Here is a 22064-nt window from a genome sequence, read left to right on the forward strand (position 1 = left end):
GTACGAAACCCGTACTGTGAAACGTTGTCCTTCACCAGGTAACCGTATCGGCTCCCGTGCTTGCCGTAGAAGTCCTCTCGCTTCCTTATCTCTCCAACCTCGTGATCCCCCCTTTAGCCAGGCTTCTCCAGCTTCCATTCCAAATGGGGAGGAAGGGAGCAATTGCCACATGGCAATTTCTCTACGTAATGAAATTTGGGGGTTTTTTGCTCCTTGAGGCCCCTATAAGGCTATTTGCCCCCACCAATGAAGGTACCAAGGCCCAACTTTGGGCCTATTGACCCCATAGGTCCCTTAAATGGCCTTTTAATCCCTCAAATTGAACCAAAGCACTAGTTTACCCCCAAGGCACCAATCCCTAGGGAAAATCTTGCAAATCAAGCAACCCTTGACCATGCTCCTTGTTTTCCCTGGGTCGTGCCCACATGCAGACCAACATGCATACGCCAAAGCTAGAAGTCACGCCCTCGTGACATACCCCTCTCTTGAAACATTGCAAGAGTCCTCGATTGCATTCTGAAATACAAGTGAATATACCATCATTAAAGCATGTAGCACAAACAAGCATAGCATATATGATTGTTCAGAGCCTAGGGTATATTCCCAAATTGGGAAGCCATGTATGAAGATACATGTAACGCTGTGTCCAAAAGATCTCGCAGTGGTACGGAGAACTTGGAGGGGGAAGATGCTAGTGATGTTGTTACTGTCGGTGGTGGTTCTAGCTCAACACCTCGCGCAAAAAGAACTAGTTTGCAAATATACAAGCAAGGGCATATGAAGACAGGGATGCAAAAGGCTGCCATGAAGGAGGCAACTAGTCAATTGACAAAGTTGTTCATTCAGTGTGGAATGTCACTTAACATTGCATGCACACCGGCTTTGAGAAGGGCCATAAGATCCGTCTCACGCATAGGTTGTGAGTAGGATGGTCCCTCTTATACAACCTTGCGTACATCACACCTTCGCAATGAGGAGTCTTTGGAGAGGGAGCTGAAACCACTAAAGGCCACTTGGGAGAAGTATGGATGCACGTTACTATGCGATCGGTGGTCAGATGTGAGGAGGAGAAGTGTATATAATATACTAGTGTTGTCATGCAATGCACTATGTTTCTCCCTGCCATTGATGCATCCAAGGCAGGGACCGTGGTTACAAGACTATTTATTTGCTCTCATATCCGTCAAACTATCATTGAAATTGGACCTGAGAACGTTGTACATGTCATTACAGATAACGGCTCCAATTGTCTGTCTATGGGACAGATGCTTGAGGAAGAGTTTGCTAAGATTGTCTGGTCACCTTGCGCAGCCCACAGCCTTGATCTCTTGATGGAAGATATAGGAAAGCTTGATTGGGTGAGCCGTCTTTTCTCTACAGCATCAAGCATGGTGAAATTTGTCACCAAGAGGCCAAAGGTTTTGAGCATGTTCAGGGTAAACAGTGATTTGGAGCTCCTTCAGCCCTCCGCCACACACTTTTCATACATGTTCATTGTATTGGAGAGGTTGCTAAGAGTGTGACTTGGCTTGTCACGCACTATGGTGTGTCATGAGTGGTGTACATGGGATGACAGGGATGAACCCAAGTCTATTGCATTTGCTTGGGTAGTTTTGCGAGAGAGATGGTTGCGAGATGTAAAGGCCTTGGTGAAGGCCCTAAACCCTCTATATAGTGTCTTGTGACTCACAGATATGGAGGGTAGCACCATTGGGCTTCTATATGAGTTCATGGACAAGATTGGGGAATCTTTGGATGCTCGTACTGTTTTAAAGCCCGAGAGGTTCTTCTCTAACTAGGAACCAAACATATTTGGCCTTGCTACCTGCATGATATTTATTTATTTCCCATTATGCATAATGCAATGCTTGCTAACTTCTAAGCTCATGTTGCATCCTTAACCTTTGAACTCTTATCATTTATATAGGATTCAAGACATTAAGTAGATATGGAGCAAGCGTTGGGACTGGTTTCATAGACCAATCCACGCGGTCACACATATATTGCATCCTCTGTGGAGGAGTAAGAGCCAAGCATTGTGTGAGAAACTTGAGGAGGGTTGGACAAAGTGCATTACTGCATTGGTAGATGGTAATCTAAATCTTGTGACGAAGCTCGAGGATCAGCGTCTCATGTTCCGCAATAGTATCTCTATGTTTGGAAAGCCAACTGCTTTGCTTCGTGATACACTGTTACAGCCAATTTCTTGGTGGGAGAAATATGGCATTTCTACCCCAGAATTGGTAGGCTTCTCTTTTTTGGTAACATATCTTGCTGTTTCTATTGTACTCTTTATATGTCTCTTTCATTAAATATTTGCACTTCTTTGCAAATTACAAAGACACATTGCCATAGTTCTAGCCCGTGCAAGAGAAATTGGAGTACGTGTGCTCTCTTTCACACAAAAATGAGAAACAGGCTCTCTACTACACAGTTGGAGAGACTTGTCTTTGTCATTGCAATTTGAGATTGCTGGAGCACAAGGGGAATCCCATTGAGGCACAACAAGTCAATCTAGATAGAATCGACATCAACAAAACCAAGGACGCTTCAGAGATTCCTCAAGAGGAGAGAGGCATTTACTTCATACTATATGAGGAGATATCAGCTCCATCTCATGCGACACAATCTTATGAGAGGACTACTACCAATGCTGCACCACCTCTGGCAAATGCAAGTAGCAGTGCTGCGCCGCCTCCAACAAATGATAATACATTTGAGGAGTCATCCGTTGCTAGCGAGAGCGAGGATGAGATCTAATTAAAATTGTGGTTAAACAGAAATAAAGAAATGAAAAGTAATATATTGTTATTTTCTAATTATGAAATTCAGAAATGAAAAGCAATATACTTGTTATTGTCTAATTATGATTGTCAAGCTAAACCAACCCGATAGTTGAAATAGTGACTGTCCTAAACCAGTCCAGTGATTGAAATTGTGACCGTGTACTAAGTCAGCCCGATGTTTGCATTAAACCAACCCGGGGGTTGAATTGTTTTATTTTGCTAGTATCTTATTGTATATGACCGTATTAAACCAGTCCGATGATTGAAATTGTAACCGTGTACTAAACCAGCCCGATGGTTGAAATTGTGAATGTCCTAAACCAATGCGGTGGTTGAAATTGTTTTATTTTGCTAGTACCTTATTGTATATGACCGTATTAAACCAGCCCGAGAGTTGAAATTGTTTTATTTTACTAGTATCTTATTGTATATGACCGTATTAAACCACTCCGATGGTTAAAATTGTGACCGTGTACTAAACCAGCCCGATGGTTGAAATTGTGAATGTCCTAAACCAATGCGGTGGTTGAAATTGTTTTATTTTGCTAGTACCTTATTGTATATGACCTTATTAAATCCGCCCGGGGGTTGAAATTGTTTTGCCTTCCCGTACGTTGATTAGCTTAATTAGACCGCGTTATTGCATATACTGTATTTTGTTTTGTTTTCCTCATAGTAGTACAAAAAGGGGACCTGCATGTTGGGTCATCAAATGGATTGTATCTCAATTTTATGAATTAGAATACTGACATTTCAGTTGCACAGAGGAGCTTTGAGCATTGGAAGCCGTAGTACATCAGAAAACTCAAATACATGAATATTTGTTGTTGCCAATTTGCCAAACACACATAGGCTTTAACCTGTGCAAGCAAGCTGTGAATGATTTGAGATTTGGTCGTATTGGATGACCATTTAGTCTTGACTGAGGACTCTTTTTGCTACTCTAGAGACTAGTTAGCAGTACTTTCATACTTTAAGTCTTGACTACTTCAGTACTTTCATATTTTGCTATGTACTCTTCGTTTTTATTTTCCAGCAACACCAAAGTATCTATTTAGTATTAGCATCACTTCAGCTTTGAAAATTGAATCTCTTGTGACTTGTCATGACTCATGTGATACACTGATATGATTCATGAATCATGATTCATGATCCATGATTCATCATTTATGTATGTTTTCCAATTCTGAAATATGATATGTGGTTCACCATTGCCTCTTGAATGTACAATGATGTGTGGTTCATTTTCAGAATTAGTAATATGTTTTAACTTTCAAGAATCGAATTTCAAGTTCTAACTTCTAAGTCATGACTCACTGACATATCCAATGTCTATGCACTATGTTTCATGAGTTTTTTTTCAAGTATTGGAGCTCTGGTGGTAATAATCTAGAATGTTTTGATTTTTTTGGGAAAAATTATATATCTAAATACCCCTATTATGCACGAAACGTTTTTACAGACGTTTCGGGTTTGCTCCGAAACGTTTCCGAAACTTCGAAACCGGCCGTTTCGAAACTCCAAGCCCACCATGTGATTGGGTCCCTGTACCCACTGAGAGCCCCCTCCCCCAATCAGGGGAAAATTTGCTTTATACTTGGAGAACTGAGAAATACAAAAAACACTATTTGAGAGAGCACAGAAACAGGACACTGTGCACACATATTGCAAGCCTAAAGACCTGAGAAGCAATGCTGACCAATATCGAGACCTTGATGCTGTCCACACTAACAATGTAGGGCACTTCTGCAGGGCAAGGAAGAGGCTTGTGCTGTCCACCGGATGCAGGGTTACTGCGTTAGTGAGAGAGTGAAAGCTAGGAGTAATAGATTCTAAAGAGAGCTGAAGCCTGAGAGATGACTGAAATATAGAGCTGAGAAGTGAGCTGTCCAAAACTGTAAAGAAAGCTGTAAAGAGCTGCTGAAACAGTACCCTAATCTTACTCGTTTCCTAGTCTGAATCCTCAACTGTGGTGCTGCGTATACACCTTTCGAACAGGCTGAACTGAAGGCCAAAGGCTGAGGCTGATCAGGGCCAACTCCAGAGGTGTTCAGGCTGCACACAAGAGGCTGGGGGAGGAGCTGTTTTGGAGTGCTGGAAGGCTGGGGAGCTGGATGAGAAATGAGGGCCTGGAGCCCCCCTATTTATAGGGCTGGAGGGCTGAGCCAACCTTGCAAGTTGCCAAACTGAACAACTTTTCAGTCAGCTGTTTGGGCCTGGTTGGCTGGACCCTTGGCCCTATAAAGGCTGCTTGGCCCCATAAAAGGTGGCCTAGGGAGGGGTGCAAGGTAGCCTATAAAGGCAGCCCTTCCCCGGCCATTTCCCTTCACTTGTTCCAGCCCTGAGGGGGCCCAAAAGGGCTCCTATCCTAGGCTGGACCTAAACCTAAGATGGAAACACTACCCTACTGTGGTTGTGCCTGACTATCCCTGGACAAGGGCTCACAAAGGGGTCACAGCATACGGCAGAATCTCCTATTAGGGAACTATTACACACTTGTTGATGTAGCCAATGTGTCACATTACACCCAAGTGCAGGGGTGCATGTGACATTATCAAAGAGCAGCTATGTTTAAAATGCTTTTGTCATGATCGTATCGCTACAAATTGTCCTAGTCATATAGCTACTAACGAGGCCATTAGGTTTACCCACATCTATGATGATTTCACGGCAAGATCTAAAGCTCCGTCTATAACCTTAACTTTCCACCTTTGCCAGTTTGGAAAGGGTCTTGTTAAAAGAAAAGGAATTTTTTAGGCCTATACAAGAGGACATTGTGGGTAAGAGGGTAAGAGGTTCCCTTTCCGACATGGTTTTCTGAGTTGCTCACTCATTACCAAATCCACATATCCCACATACGTGTAAGTATGTAGTCTCTTTGACTACAGATTGAGACAAAACAGTCCAAGATACTATGGCAAATAGCGTGGATTTAAAAATCCAAGGATAGTCTTGATTTTTTAATCAAACATGTAGACAAGACAAATGTAGTCCTAGGTAGAGAATGACTTTATGCTACTGTGTTGGTTAATCCTAGTGTCCAAATTCAATTGACCAATGCTTTCTCATCAGATTCGAAATAGTAATATAGTAACATTAGCAGGAAATGATTCCAGTAGACCACAAACCTACCTCATACAAACCGCACAGAAACCCAATCATAAATACACATCCAAACAGAATCTGCTAGCTGAACCCAGAAGAAGCAAGTCAATTTCTCTTCAACTCCTAGACCTTCTGAAAAGGCATTTACCAAATAAGTTACCACGTAAACATGACTGACTGCTACCTTTTGCTGCCCCCAATGCAATAGAAAGGCGTTGTTTGAAGTCTAGCTTTCCCAAGCTGCACCCATCAGCATCTGTAAAGCACAGTTCATGAACCTTCAGCTTCCTGCAATTTCCTGAAGGACAACAAATCCATAGCAGATTCCAACTGATGATCTGTTACCATATAGGTGACTGCTGACACTCCCATTTGGGAGATAATCGTACACAACCATCTGCTGATCATTTTCTTGACAATAGCCGAGAAGGATCACAACATGCTTGTTCTGCGCATAGGACAGATACTCAACCTACAATGTATATCATGTAAACGGGTTTAGAAGTTTAACAATAAGGAACACTCTAATGGATACTGATAGTTTTGACTAACATCCTCTCAGGCAAAACGCCTTCAGAAAGCTTACTATTTTGTACCCACCATAGGAACATATAAATCAAGGACAGCATGCATCCAATCTTTTAAATCCAGAAAGGAAAAGAACAAATAACAAAGAGCACAGAGTGTGATGACCTTCACCAACAGCATTCCTTGTCCCATATCAATCTAGATGTACACCCGTGCACAAACAAGTCAGAGAGAATGCAACATATATAACAAAAATTCAGATCCACCATAGTTAAGATCGATTAGACCAAACATATGGAGGCCTTCCATTTTGAGATGAAAGATAGGTCTACATTTAGGCCTGACGAGCAGTAGAAGCAGAACTAAACATGTATGTAACAAATATACTGTAAATAGTGAGCACACACTGCAATACATATTTTCCTTCAAAACTTACAAAAATAGTCTGCTTTACTAAACAAATATCGCGCACAATGAGAGTTTAACTCGTGTGAGGCATCCTAAAGCACCTTGAGAGTCTGGGAAAAAAATGGACGGGAGGTGTGATAATTCAAAATTCGTGGGAATAGCGGAATTTCAACCACCGGTTTTTCCCCCTCCGACGATACACGCCACCAGAATTGGATATCCCAAACAAGTGCAATGTGGCCTAAAATGCTTCAAAACACAAATCGACCAAAGGGCACGCTATTGGGTTTGATGCTGTGTATTATTAAATTCAATGACCTTTGGCATGCTTATGAGCCATATAGCAAGCAAGTGCATGGAAAAAGAAACAATTCAAAATTGTAAATAGTGTTGGATTTATTAAAATATCTTTGCACATGCAATTGCACTTTTCCAACTTCTTCCATTTTAAGGTGAATCTAGATACCAATACCAACAACTATCAATGTTTTAAGACCACCATACACTAGTCCCAATAGTTTGAATTCCAAATTTTCAATCCGTTTTGGTTTTCAACAAATCAAAACAAAGTTATGGAGCGTGCCCTCAAATGGGTATGCATCACTTTAGCACAACATTGGAGGCCCATTAACCCATGCATAATGATCTCACTTAGGTGTGTCCTTGCTTGGGTTGAGGAGAAGCTCACGTAGTGTACTTTAGAAAGATTACTGGGTTGCGTGTATGAATACCAAATGTCTCAATTTCACAAAAATCTATAAGTAATGACAGTGCATGGAAGATATTTCCAAACAACATGTTCTCAACAGTGCCTATACTCAAATTAAACAGAAAGTACCTCTAGCACAATTTAACCTAAAAGGAGAGAAAAATAAACCACACAAGGAAATGCCTGTGATGACCAAGCAGCTGCTTTTCCATCACATGTTTTCCACGAGAACAGAACGAAGAGGAGAGATAAAGACCATTAATATGAGGCCTTGAATGTTTCTTTTACATGATTCACAATGAACAAATAACAAATGCAGGTCACCATGTATGTCTAAGAATGAATATGTCCAAACCCATCATGTAAAAGCAAAACAAACAGTGTACTTATTAGCCTCATACAATCACACCAAAAACTTATTCAACTCGAATGTCCATATATAAGACTTTCTCATTTGTGTACTTGAAAAGTACCTCCAAAGCGTCTGGATTTCAGAAGAAGGGGAGAAATGGAGAAGCTCGCAATTACACCAAAGGGAAATCGAGCAAAAATGCTACCCAAGAGAGTTAGAAACGCCTTCTTGCAATGTCACTTCATCAAGTGATTTCCACTATGCAGTGTAAAGAGGCAAGGTGAAAGCCTCAAAAGAAAAGAGGGTGTGGAAAGTACTTTTTCAGAATGAAAATATACTTTACACTGCACAATGCCTAACCAGAAAAATGGGGGAAAAAAAAACATTCAAAGATCCATACCATCAGCGACTCTGTAAGGCCCTATACCTACAGAACTAAAAAAGTTTCCCGCCTTAAATGGATAGCAAATCGTAACCAAAGCTGATGAAAACTAGACTAAACTATCAACAAACATACAACTTCAACACTTCCTTATGGAAACTGTCCAAAAGGAAAATGAGAAGCCGAGGAAAGACCAGGGAAATGAAAGAAAAGGAAGGAGAAACAAAGAGGAAAGAAGAAAGGACTGTCCAAAACAAGAAACTCCTTGGAGTATATACCTAGATGAATCCAAGAACATTCCCAAACTCATCCTCTAAAAACACAACATAGTGCAGTCTCAATCTCACGATAGTCCAAAACAAGAAACTCCTTGGAGTATCCCCACGGCATTAACACAGCCCTTTGGGAAGGCCCATATGCTTCAACACCTCATATAGTGGTATCCTTTTCAAAATGAACATGCTCACCTCAGCTGCAAACTCTTGACTGGCACTGCCTGTTCTTTTCTTTATCGCCACAATCCTGCCATCCTCAAGCAAGCCTTTATATACTGGGCCAAACCCACCTTCACCAATCAAGTTGATCAGACTCCATTGCTTAGTCGCATGCTCTAGTTCTGCCAGAGAGAAACATCTTGCCCTTCGAAGTTCAGAAACAGTAGGAGGTGCACCTCCACCCAAAGGACTGTCGGGACGTTTCACCCAATCAACTGCAAAATAACCAGGATCACAATGAGCTTTCACTGGGTAAAGACTTCAACAGATCCCAGATCTGATTTTACCATCTAAAAGAACCTCGTCTCAACAATGCTATTTCACAATCCACAACTTTCACCTTGAGCAGAAGGATCAGAAGATCCTGTATCTGATTGCCCAGTTGGATATCTCTTGGCACGAAGAAGAGACAAGCAAACCAATGCAAGAGTGACTGAAACCAATACGACAGCCCCTGCCACACCCCCAGCGATTGCACTTATATGTGACCCTGATCCAGATGAGCTGGTACTGGGTGGTTCAGCAGGAATAACATCTGCTGCAGGACTGTTCATATCTGACCCATTGGTACTCAGAAGAGACTTCCAATGCCTGATCTTTCTTAAAGCAGACGTTGATGCCAGGGCACATGAAGACCAATCAAGGCTCCCAAAGGTGGTGCAGTTTAGGTCAACCCTATGGCAAATACCTGCAACATAAGACCAAAAAGGCCTTTCTGGTCCTCTCTTAATGCAGAGGTATACTGCAAAAGATTAAAAAAATCATGTAGAAAGTAAGACATGGGCGTGATCACATTTGTGCATGTACAGTGTATTGCCACACACAGGATAATGATCATAGACGATGTCAAGAAACTAAGAATGTGTTTCCATGACTCAGAACATGCTTTTTTTCACAAAGCAGGGGTACTCTCCTGATTATTATAAAGAATCTTGGTGGCAGGTCAGATGAGATCATTATACAAGTCCATGTCAAAAGAACATACTTGAAAAAATAATGGAGCTACTATTAGTAAGGCTACAGATAAAAAATATGGAGCTACTATTAGTAAGGCTACAGATAAATATGGAGCTACAATTAGTAACGCTACAGATAAAAAGCATTCTTGAAATGGGAACTCACAATACCCAAGGCACTGCCCAATCCAAATAAACAAGCAAAACGACCAGGAAATAAAGGTCCTACAATTCTCTCAGTTTAAAGAGTATTACAAGACAGAAAGCGACTTCTGATCAAAGAAGCTTTAAGCACCTCAAAAGGAGACAATGATATGCATTACTTGGAGCAAAACCAGGTGGGAAAACACAAGTTTGTATGATAGCGCCTTCATACAAACAAGCTTCTATTACTTGATTATCTTCATCAAGGGAGACAGCAGAGAGGATTGGGAGGCCAAAATCTTACACTGCCCAAATCCTGTGGTACCTGTCTTCTCAAGTAGCAGTTGTTCAACCTCCTGGAGCACATTAGAACCATATCACTTCAAATGCCACAGATAGCTCAGATCAGGGACAAAAATGTCAAGGAAAAGAACAATCTAATGCTTATAAGCTCAAAGCACAATCTAAAACTTACAATTAACAGACTTGCAAAGACCCTGAGGTTGGGCCCTTTGAATTGTAGTCTTAAGATTTCTGACATGCAGAGGCCAAACGAAATATGTGAATCCGATATCCCCTAGATATGATGAAGCAAATTAAGTAAAAGGAAGCTTGCAGCCTTCTCATCACGTCTTTTTTCCTTCTTTACTGCAAAAGCAAACGGTTCTGTAAGCCAAAAACTGATATACTGCATGTCAATAACTTACTAACTTACAAGAATAAGATGAGGAGACAGAGCTGCCCTCTCAGTCACGAAAAACTATTCAACCTCTTACAAGCAAGGGTGTGTGCATGTGTCGCCTCGAATAGCACTTCTAGCGAATAAGTGCTTATGATTCCTGGTCAGATTTACACAATACAAGGACTTTGTACCACTATCATTTTGACCTAAATGAACCAAAATCAAAAAATCCAAATTTGAAATTTCAAACAGCAAAGATCTGTCAATATATTACAGATTGTTGAAAAAATATCCTAAAATGATGACAGCTGGATAAAGAATAGGTAAATTCCATATGTCATGAGTACCGACAAGAAAACTACTTGCTCCTCCCAATTATCTAGAAGATTCTAGGAACAAGCCTACAATCTTCAAGTGACTCAGTCAGAAAGTTTTAACCTTACGATGGTGATTAAAGCTTAACAACGATCAACTCCAATATGCATACAAGAGACAAGCTACCATGACATACCCATAGAGCCCATAGCTGATGTAGTCCAATGTATAAACATAGGCTCGACTTAATGTATTCATCAGCATATGTACACCCACTAGTCCAATGTATAGACATAGGCTTGTACTAGTCAACCTGTATACATACACATGAGCATCCTTTGATATAAGGGACTCTGTACTGAGGAATCTAACAGCACACAGGAAGAGAGCAGCAAACTCAGCCATGATGAAGGCTGACACTTAAGAGCCAAAGTAGCCTATGGATGAGAAATCAGCACTAATTCCTACTACAGCATCAAAGTTTGAAATCTAAAACACCAATCTACTAATTATTTACGTTATTCATCTTTATATAAGTATCCAACAGCATCAACACACTAACATACTGCCTTCTCCCAATAAAGAACAGATCTAGAGTCTTACAATTGCTGCAATCTTGCGGAATCTTTAACCTGACAATACCATATTTGTTACTTGGATACCATTGAGCATGCTTTCTGTATACTGAGATGTCAGAAAACAAAGAGAGCATTGGCATGTTCGTGATCAAGTGTTGTGCCATGGATGCTTGGTGCTACTAGGATTGTACTTGTGTTCCAAGATGGCTTACTTGTGCGGAGCTGGAGCTGGAGGAACAGGAGCTATGGGTACGAGAATGAAAGATCAAGGACACCAGGCAGCCAGTGAGAGGGGGTATTGAGGATTAGAGTCACCTCCTTACCTGTGAGCCTCCAAATGACGACATGAGGGGGGAAAGAGGGGGGCGGGGTTTTGGGGAGGACGACCTGTAGCAAAGAAAGGGTTCACAGGGAGACCACATGGGCTGAGAATGTAGATGCCATGGGGAATGAACTGAGAAGAGGGAAAAAGCAGCATGGGATCTTATGGTGGCTGCCATGTGGGCAAGCTGCCACATGGACAGATCTAAAGGCTCATGCAGGCGTGTTGACAGGCCCAAAGTGGAGGGCAGAAGGGCCCACACACAGGACTACAGATGGGGCCTGTAGAGGGCAATTTATAGGCCATGAAAGATGTCTGTTGGTCAATAGACTACACATGCAGATCAGGCCCGCCTGGGCCGGCTGGCAGTCAGCAGGAATTGGGCCAAAGTAGCAGAATGGGCAGCCAGTCAGCAGTAGGGCTGCCTGGTCAGGATTTATACATACTGGTCGGCCAGTCTGTGGATCTGGCGGGCCAGGGACTTCGAAGCCTATAAAATAGGGGGCCCATTGGCGGTCCAGTAGTTCAGTAGTGTGGCACCCGTATCTGCAGGTAGAAGAGCAAGGAGGAATGTGCAGCACAATCCTGCCCTGGACAGACTTTTGAAAGATACTGGAGCATTGTTGGGCCACGCATCTGAAGGAAGTAGGACACTTGGTGAAGCCGCTTCCAACTCCTTGCAGCTGAAGAAGCCTCCGAAACACCTGTCCATGTCATCCCTCATCATGTTGCTTGCCTTGAAAGCAAGCTAGGTACCTCCCAGAGGCATCCATGCATAACTCTGTACTGCATCCCTCATCGTGCTTGCACCTATCTAACGCTATACTGCATGCCTCAGTGCTCATGCACCTATCTGACTCTGATCCTATAAGTCCCTCCAGAGTCAATTCATCCATGTATGTGCTGACAGCCGTGTGAGCAACCAATGCTGTCATCTTCACAAAGGCTTCTAGTTCCTCTGGCTCAGCAGTCCACTTCTCAATGTCAAACCTCAATACAGTTTCAACTGGGTTTGCATACCTGATCTTAGCAACACTCGAGAATTGTTACCAAGAATTGTTACCAAGAAAAGTGCTTATGTTTCCCTACGTTTGCTGCTCTTGCTTGGACTCTTCCTCCTCCTTCCTGCAATCTCCCGCATAGTGTCCAGGCTCATCACAATAGAAGCATTTCTCCTTTTTCTTGCCTCCACCAAAAGAGCCCTCATCTTCGTCAGATTTCTCATCACCCTTCTTTTTTTTGGACTTTCCTTTGCCAGACTTCCCCCAGCCCTTATTCTTGCTATGAGCAACAAAGGCCTTGTCGTTGCCGTCCTCTCTATCATAGATCTTTTCCCTTGCCTCCTCCTGCACTGACATAGCCCCCGATTCCTCAAAACTTAGCTGCTTCAACCATTCTGACGTTGTAATGCAGATTATGAAGCTCCTCGGCAACATATTCAACAAGACCATTGGCAGCGGGTCCACCTTATGACCAACTGATGCCAGCTAATCATCTATAAAGATAATAAAATTAGTTCAGGGCTTGACCTCCGGTAGATACTTGTTAGGGTTTTACTGGAACAGGCCACATGGGCAGTGCATGAGGACTCTGTAGTCCACAAAAGACTGCCACATGGATGCCTCATTGAGCTGTTTTGGGATTGCTATATGGGCAGTTGATGTGCCAGCTTTGGAGCTTGAAATTCTGGCTATCGGCAGCTGTTTAGACCAGAATTTAGTGGGGACAGACGGCAAGTCACTACATTGCTGTATATCTGGCTTGGTTTATTGGACCTTAAATTTTCCTCGCCTCATCTTGAGCAGTCCTAAAACCTGACCAGGCACCTCGAAAGCTTTCTTAAAATCATTCTCAGTGGCATGCTTATCCAGAACACCCACGAAAACCTCAAGCTTCTTTCATTTATGTCTCACTGTCCTCCTCAACCTGTTCTTCCTTGCCCTTTCCTTCCTCCTGCATACGTTCCTTTCTTCTTCTTCATGTTCCTTTTTTATTCCTTCCTCCACACCTTCATTCTCAGCATCATCCTCACTTTCCACACCTTTAACCCGGTCCTCCTCCTCATCAATTTCATCTCCTGCACTTCTGCTTCGTCCTACGTCCCTTATCGTCTTCAAGTGCCTCTACTTCGATTTCAGAGGCTTCCCTTTCATTCCGTGACGCTTGTTTTCATAACTTCAATTTTGCCTTGTTATCGTATGACGCCTGTTTCATAACTTTTGCCTTGCCTACGTTAACAGCATTTTGCTTGTTCTCCACATTGCAGTCTTTTCTTCAAGAGCTGCAGCGTCTGATTTTGGGGTGTCGTTCAGCTTCCGTAGAAGCTGCAACGTCGGCATCCTTGGACCCACCATTCTGCATCAGGGACGTCTGACCCACTATGTTGCGAGGCCTCTGACTTACTGTCGGGTGTTATAGCTCAACCGGCTTGACTCCTCTGTCAAAGAAGTTGGCCCAGCCGGGCTCCTGCTCTTTTTCCTGGTCGGCGGATTTGGCTGGCGAAGTGCCGCACTCCACATTGTTCTTCTTCACTTAAGCTCTTCACAGGAGTAGGCACATACATTAATGTGAATAAAACTACATTAAAGCTTAAAGCACAGAGAAAATAGGGAAGTCTAACACCCGGCGGAGAATACGTGCATCCCGTAGATATCCCCTACTCAAGGCAAACGAGCAAGGCAGAAATAGGCTGCAGACTACTGGGTGTACGCGCAGGGACGGGGGCCTTAGACAAAGGCAGAGGAAACGCAACCCCTTCGAACCCGAGTCATGAAGTTATCAATTTCAGACCAATCGATCCAAAGCAAGGAAAACAAGCAGATATTGTGGGTGTAAGAAAACCTGTATGGTAGGAAAGTCCGTAGCGACCCCAACGCAGATGAAGGAGCACGCACCTGCAGGGAAATGTCTGTGAGGAGGAGGCAGCAGAACGCAATCGAAAACGAAATGTAAACGGGCAGGGAATGAGAGAATATGAAACCTGAAGAGAGAGTTGAATGTAGAAAGGGTAAGGGGATGGCTGATGAACTTGGAAGAAGACGACGATGAGCAAACCCTCAACCCTGGTGACTAATAACCATAGTTAGTCAATAGTTACAGCTTCAACTTTTGAAACCTCACAATGTGTGTGTACAAGTGTGGGTACGTTTATATATATAAATCTCGATCCTTTGTGACACTAGGATTTTGTCTAAAGTTTCGTGGATAGTTCACCTCCAAATAAATAAATGAAAACACTTTCTAATAGTAGGATTTATAGCGTGAAAACTAGTGACACCATCTCTCAATCTTTGTGCATTCACTTCAACATCGTTGTTAAGCACGTCCAACGGTTGCCAAATTCCTCGACTGCAGAAGCAGCGGGTCAAACAATAATATATCACTACCAGATGTTCCCAGCGCTACAGCCCTTTCCAGCCTAGATCTGCTTGTCACACAGCTGGTTTCATGCAATCACTTTTTGTTGGTTTGATGTGCACACAGCTAGATTCTTCTTACTATGTTACTTACATGTAGTTATGGCATCACTATAGCCAACTTACTTTTAGGTAATTTTCCAATTTTAAGTGTATTGTCAGGCATTGACCCTTGAGCCTTGAACCCCTTCCATGTTGGTTTCTCCTCTGGTACAAGCTACTTCATACTTCCCAACATCTCATAATAATATCTCAAGGCTTTTTCCCTCTCAATCACATCTCTTTCTTTTACTCTCCACACACAATTCCCTATGCCCTCTATTCACATCCCAGCTCTGTGTCACAATTGCTTCGTATACCACACATTGTGAGCATCACAATTCTTCTCAAAAAATATGAGATTCCTCCTTTGCACTTTACCCTATCTCAAGGCACCATGCTCCCCTTCCAAGGCCATACATCTCCCTTCATGGCCTTCCTCCCGCATCATTTGTAAGATTGCCTCTCTCTTTCAATGCTTCTTGCATATGAGAGGTGAACCAAAAACCCTCCTTTTTTGGTTTTCAAGACATTGTAAAAAGCTTCAAAAGCACATCACAAAGCCCATGTATTAAATCGATCACATGTCTTGATCAACAACCCGGGTCCATCACCCAATTCTCTCCACTATCTTGAAAATATAATAATTGCAATAAAGACAACTTGAACCAATTGAAACCCCATCTTGACTCCTATAAAAGACAAGACTATGCTATGGAATAGTGCTCAAAAGGGCACCACTTAAATAGTCTTTCAAGGTCACCATCAAATTGTACCCTTAGAATAGAGCGCAATTTTTGTAATTGAATCTTAGATCCAGACATTTGTTCACTCACTATAATGGGAATAGATTCCATGTGGAAGTTAGACAACCAACATGAATGCACCAACCAAATAGTACATTTGAATTGCCCTTCTCTCTATGGGACAATGAAAGATGAACCAAAGCTTTTCATTTATTTTCATTTAGAGTGGGTGTTTAAGCATTGAATCAATAAGATAGATATCAACGTCAATTGATAGCATTTCAAAAGAAAGTAATTGCCAAACAAACTATTATGCCATAACTCATGGGTTCAGTTTTATTTATGAACATGGTAGTTGATTCTATGAAAAGGAAATTTTCCTTTTGCAAGCTCAACAACTAACATGGTAGTTGATCTTATGAAAGGGAAATTTTCCTTTTGCAAGCTCAACAACTATCTTTTAATGTTAATGTAATGGAAATTTAAATAGAGATCTTAGGCTTGACAATAAAATTCCTACTTTATAGGGTACTTCAAAGATTAATATATCATCTACCTCTTTTTGGCTAGTGTACCACGCTCCCTATTACACTTGCAAATAATAAACATTAAAGTACTTTGCAAGGACTTAGTGGTTTGTGATGCAAAAGTGGTGGTCATTCTATGCTTTAACAAGCTTGAGTTTGAGGACATTGCGGTAGCCCAATGGTAGGGTTGCCTACCTACCATGGTGGCGGCCCTCATTCGATCCTCAGTAGCTTGCAACATGTGCATAGGGCAGGGCCTCTTGATAGCTCCAAAATGGGTGGGTGTGTGGGTGACCCTTCTTTTCAAACACCTAGATAAGCATCTCTATATGAAGGTGATGGAATATTGAACTATTTTAATGGATGCCTTCAAAACATAATTTTTAGTGATTCATGATCAAAACACTCTTACTTCATTGTGAAGGTCCTTCTTTACATACAACTCACTTTTAAGTTTCAACTTGTGCACTCTTTTCAATTCATTAATTTGAGAATAAACTAGTATAAGTCTACATGAGTTTATCCTAGAGCTTGCTCAAGTGGAGTTCAATTAGATTGTCATGCTGCCATGTGTGTGCATAACTTATTAAAGTCTCTTGACATACACATGGTAGGACCCTTATAAATCCCTCAAAACTTGCTTGAATATTACAAAGCATTGGGTCAAACTACATACTCACTCTAAAGTCCATTACAAACTAGAAGATAACGAGAGGAAGTTCAATGAAGCAAGAAAGCATAGGGCTCAAATTCATCCATAGTAGAGACTGAAAGCCATGAAATTGGAGTTCTTGAAGTGGAAAGTTGTAATTGCACAAGCTACTTCATAGATTCCCAGCATCTCATAGTAATATCTCGAGGCCTTTTCCCTCTCAATCACATCTCTTTCTTTTACCCTCCACACAAAGTTCCCAGTGCCTTCTCTTCACATCCCAGCTATGTGTCACAATTGCTTGGGATACCCACACATGGTGAGCAGCACAATTCTCCACAAAAAATATGAGATTTCTCCATAGATCATTCACTCTTAACCCTATTTCAGGATGCCATGCGTCCCTTCCAAGGCCACACATCCCTCATAGATCATTCACACTTAACCCTATTTCAGAATGCCATGCGTCCCTTCCAAGGCTGTCCCTTCATGGCATTTCTCCCGCATCAATTATAAGATTGTCTCTCTCTTTTGATGCTTCTTGCACATGAGAGGTGAACAAAAAACCTATCTTTTTTTGTTTTCAAGGCATGTAAAAACTTCAAAATCATAGCATAAATCCCACGTATTAAATTTGACACATGTGGTGATCAATCAACAACTTGGGTCCATCACCCAATTCTCTCCATTGCCTCAAGGTATAATATTGCAATAAAGGTAACATGAACCAATTGAAATCCCATCTTGACGCCTATAAAAGACAAGAATAGGACATAGAAGAGTGCTCAAAAGAGCACCACTTAAATACTCTTTCAAAGTCACAAACAAATTGTACCTTTAGAAGAATGATTTTTGTAATTGAATCTTAGATCCATGCATTCGTTCACTTACTACAATGTGAATAAATGCCATGTGGAAGTTAGACAACCTACATGAATGCATCTAATAGTACATTTTAATTGCCCTTAAGGCACCTCTATGGGACAATCAAAGAGGAACCAATCCTTTCATCTACTTTCATTTGAGTAGCCGTTTAAGAATCGAATCAAATAAGGGAGATATCAGTGTCAATTGATAGCACTTCAAGAGAAAGTTATTCCTGAACAAATTATGATGCCATAACTCATTGGTTCAATTTATTATGAACATAGGAATTGATTCTATGAAAGGGAAAGTAGAACCAAAAGGAAAGAGATGCCTCAATCAATTTAGTACCATCAAGCTTGTCTTTTCCTGTTGCAATCTCAACAACTAGCTTTTAATGTTAACATAATGGATATTTGAATACAAGCCTTAGTGCTTGTGACAACTATCTTTGAATGCTACTCTAATAGATATTTCAACCTTAGTGCTTGACAATAAAAATCCAACTTGATAGGGTACTTCAAAGATTAATATAGTATCTCCCTCTTTTTGGGCAGTGTACCACACTCCCTATTAAACTTGGAAATAAAGACATCATACTATTTTGCAAGGGCTTGGTTGTTTGTGATGCAAAAGTGGTAGTCATTCTATGCTTTAACAAGCTCGAGTTTTGCCTCCTCGTAAATCTGCAAGTTTTGTTTCTTCCTTGAGTTACTTGAGATTCACATTCTTTGATTGTACCCTCCAAATGCATCTATTTTGATAGCTCGTACCCTTTCTTCCTTGCATTCTTTTAAACATGGTTTTGCTATACAAATTGAAGAGTATCAGTGTAGTTTTTGTGTCGATTCCATTACTAGCCACTTAAACTTGCAAACTAAAACATAGACACGAGTGTATGAGCATTTGAAGCCATTGTTTCTTCTTATTTGCACATGAAGGTAATTTTTGGGATAAATATTGCTTAAATGTTTCTTTCACAAACGAATGAACTAGTAAACCTAATGGATATAGCATATTGGAATCTATGCCCACTCAATGCGTTCAAGTGATCCATTTGGTACTATTTCTTGCTAAGCTATAATCTAAATTATATCCTTAATACTACCAAATTTACCACAACCATATACGGTTTAAGATGTGAAACCAAGAAAAAGACACAAATCCTTCCCTTTCTAGCCTAAATAAGCATCTCAAGATGAAGCTGATGGAATATTGGCCATATTTTCATGGTTGTGCCTTTGAAACACTCATAATTTTAAGTTTTTAGTGACCATGTCAACCATATTTGAATGGATGTGCCTTCCAAAACACTCACAGTTCTTAATTATTCATGGCCAAAACACTTATAGTTCTTTGTGAAGCTCTCCTTGTAAGAAATCCTTAAGAAAGCTATTTGAATATGTAAAGACCTTTCATCTCCCAATTAACACACTCCTTGGATGCTCTCACTCCTTCCATGTTCAAATAGATTTCTAAGGAGTTCATGATCAAAACACTCTTAGTCTTTTGCTAATAGGAACTCATATTTGAACATGTAAATGCTTTTGTGTAGACATTTGACTTAGAGTAAAAGTTTTTACGAGTTTGGTGCCCTTGATCTCACATGAACTAGGGAGCAAAATTTTGATGGGTTACAAAAATGGAAAGCCTATGAACTCTTCTATCTAGGAATGACCACTAATTTAAAAAAAGGATTATAAAGCCCTACATATAACTATAACATAGTGTGTAGGATTATAATTTTACACGAGTTAAAAAATTTTTTGGACCTTTAAAATAAAAAAGTAATTATGAAATTGGCATATGCATGATTGTTTCTAAAACGTGATAGGACAACACTTAAGAGTGTATGTTCTAAACCTTCCTACCTCACAAAGTGTGTGCCATTATAAACTCATGTTGTATGGGATGGTGGCAAGTCGGTACAATCTCCTTATTTAGTGGCAATAATGGTATACACTCAATGGGTTAGAACATAGTCGAACATGTAATTACTTGGCCAACTTGGTGTACAAAGAGCTCCATGCCTTCTCTAACATGGGATCTTCCATCCAGAAATTTGTACAAATATGAGCTAACCTAGCAAAGGATTATTTTCATCTTTTACTATTAGCAATCACATAAAATTGGCAAATAAATTCTCATTATGTCAAAGAATTGGTTAAAATGAAAGTCTTGAATGGCTTATGAGCAAATACTAGACTTGTTGATGTTTTCCTAAAGTGGACTTGGACTTAAGAAAAGTCAACAATTGAATAGCATAGGATATGCCTAAAATATGTTAAACTTAAAAGTATGTAAAGCAATACATTGAATAGCAAACATGAGGTGTCACATGGTATAGTAAATATACATGCAAAGCTCCTAAGCCTCATCAAAGTCATATATTTCAATGGCTCAAGAGACAAATAGTCCTTTCAACAAGATCATAAAAAGTGCACTTGATATGAAAACTGCATGTCAAATACCTAAGCCATACATCAAAGATAGTAATGAGTGAGAAACTCATTGATACTGGTGTAGCCAATGACGGCATCGATTCTCCCCTATAGCAGGCCTTGAGGGACTATGCTTAGAAAAACTAAGATGATTATTGTGTGGAAAGGATAAATCTGACAAATAGTAATCACAAGAGGTAAGATAATTCAAATATTGGGAAGGTTATTGTGTAAAAACAAGTGTACAAAGCTAAGGGCTTATTCCAAGGAAATTAGCAAGCAACGAAAAAAATTAGTGGACTAAAATGTGTTGCAAGTGTGCACTAGGCAAACCACATACTAGGTAACAACCAAGCATCTACGGGTCGCATGGTGGGTTTACCACACTTGCACCACACGCGTGCACACATATATGTAATACATACATAGATACGTACATACTTGCATGCATGCATGCATACTCACATACATACATACATGCGTGTATATGTACATGTGTGTGTATGTATTTAATGCACTAGATTGTGCCTTATGATTGCATGGATTGGCCCGTGTACTTTAATGCAAAAGCACTTCCCTACGTATCACCTTTCAAGTACTTTGTATGAATAAAAGGTGGGAGTTTGCATCCACTTACCTTATGCAGCTATCCGCACAGTCAATCGCGTAAGCACGTACTTTTTGATGCTCCCCTGTTCAAGTAGAGGTTGTATTTATGACAATGCCTCCCAATAAATGATAGGTTATCTTGGAACATGAAGGGTCCTTTCGAACGATTCATTTTCTGTTATGTACACAAATCGCCTTCTTCATTCTTTACCCATGTAAATATTGGGATTCTCTAGACATCTCAATTAAAGACTAAGCAGCCTATGATTATTTGTCCATTGCCTATTGGCCTTCGAGTCATTACAGGTTAATAGCATGACTATTCGTGCATATCAAGCGACACATTCGTTACCCAATAACCATGTGAGGATAGTACATTCCTTTACTTTTTCTTTTAGAAGCCCCTTTTAACTGCTTTATTTTTTATTTCCCTTTTATTTATATGAAGGCAAGAATTGTCCATAATTCCACAATTCTCTTGGGCCAATATAATGCAAAGACAATAAATGAATTCTTGAAGGGTTAATTTCATGTTATTACCAAGTCATGGTCAATTAGCTACCCTTTAGAGTTGATAGACCTTTGAACAAATATATATAGGTCATGTGTCATTCGACCTACTGTATCGAAGAAAAATCCTTTTTATACATGGGAAAAAAAACATCCATTCTTGACAGTAATTGTCAAAAAGGTGTGTGTGTGTGTGTGTTACACACATAGAGAGAAACACACACACACACACACACACACTCTGTAACACCATGCTCATGATTTGTTGTATCATGTCTTCTATCAGCAATTGGCGCTGGGTGTACTCGATGATGTACATCTCTAGGTCATCCTCTGTCTTGATGAGGCCACGTATTTGGCATTCATCAAAGTAGGACTGGGCAGTGTTTCTCATCAATATTAAAAATGCCTTCTGAACGGTACATGACAAAATAGGGCATTGAAAAAGAAGCCCTTTGTACGATGTCCTGGGTGATATTCTATGAAGTGGACCACACCA

At 40.7% G+C, this 22064-nt stretch overlaps 1 protein-coding gene and 1 pseudogene across 6 annotated transcripts in view; one reads left to right on the plus strand and one right to left on the minus strand.

Annotated features, from left to right (window-relative positions):
* LOC147885152 (Protein kinase superfamily protein) overlaps positions 1-14842 on the minus strand; it is a 31693-nt gene extending 16851 nt beyond the window's left edge. The window contains exons 1-8 of one of the 6 annotated variants that reach the window (XM_087397750.1): positions 14603-14841; positions 11058-11174; positions 10340-10512; positions 10169-10220; positions 9105-9506; positions 8738-8979; positions 6237-6363; positions 6040-6147 (exon numbers count right to left, since the gene is read on the minus strand). In XM_087397750.1, coding sequence (XP_087253876.1) covers positions 6040-6147; positions 6237-6363; positions 8738-8979; positions 9105-9506; positions 10169-10220; positions 10340-10405 — 997 coding nt within the window. In that variant the 5' untranslated portion in view covers positions 10406-10512; positions 11058-11174; positions 14603-14841. Of the gene's footprint in view, positions 1-6039; positions 6148-6236; positions 6364-8737; positions 8980-9104; positions 9507-10168; positions 10221-10339; positions 10513-11057; positions 11175-14602 lie in introns of all 6 variants that reach the window. The other 5 variants (XM_087397751.1, XM_087397753.1, XM_087397752.1 and 2 more) reach the window with 5 other exon arrangements.
* Positions 1695-2760, plus strand: LOC147885153 (uncharacterized; annotated as a pseudogene).
* Positions 14843-22064: the final 7222 nt, after the last annotated feature.

Source organism: Dipteris shenzhenensis, chromosome 26 (assembly GCF_047967505.1).
Source record: "Dipteris shenzhenensis isolate YYH24624 ecotype China chromosome 26, Dip_SZ_1.0, whole genome shotgun sequence".
In the NCBI taxonomy this organism is placed as follows: Eukaryota; Viridiplantae; Streptophyta; class Polypodiopsida; order Gleicheniales; family Dipteridaceae; genus Dipteris; species Dipteris shenzhenensis.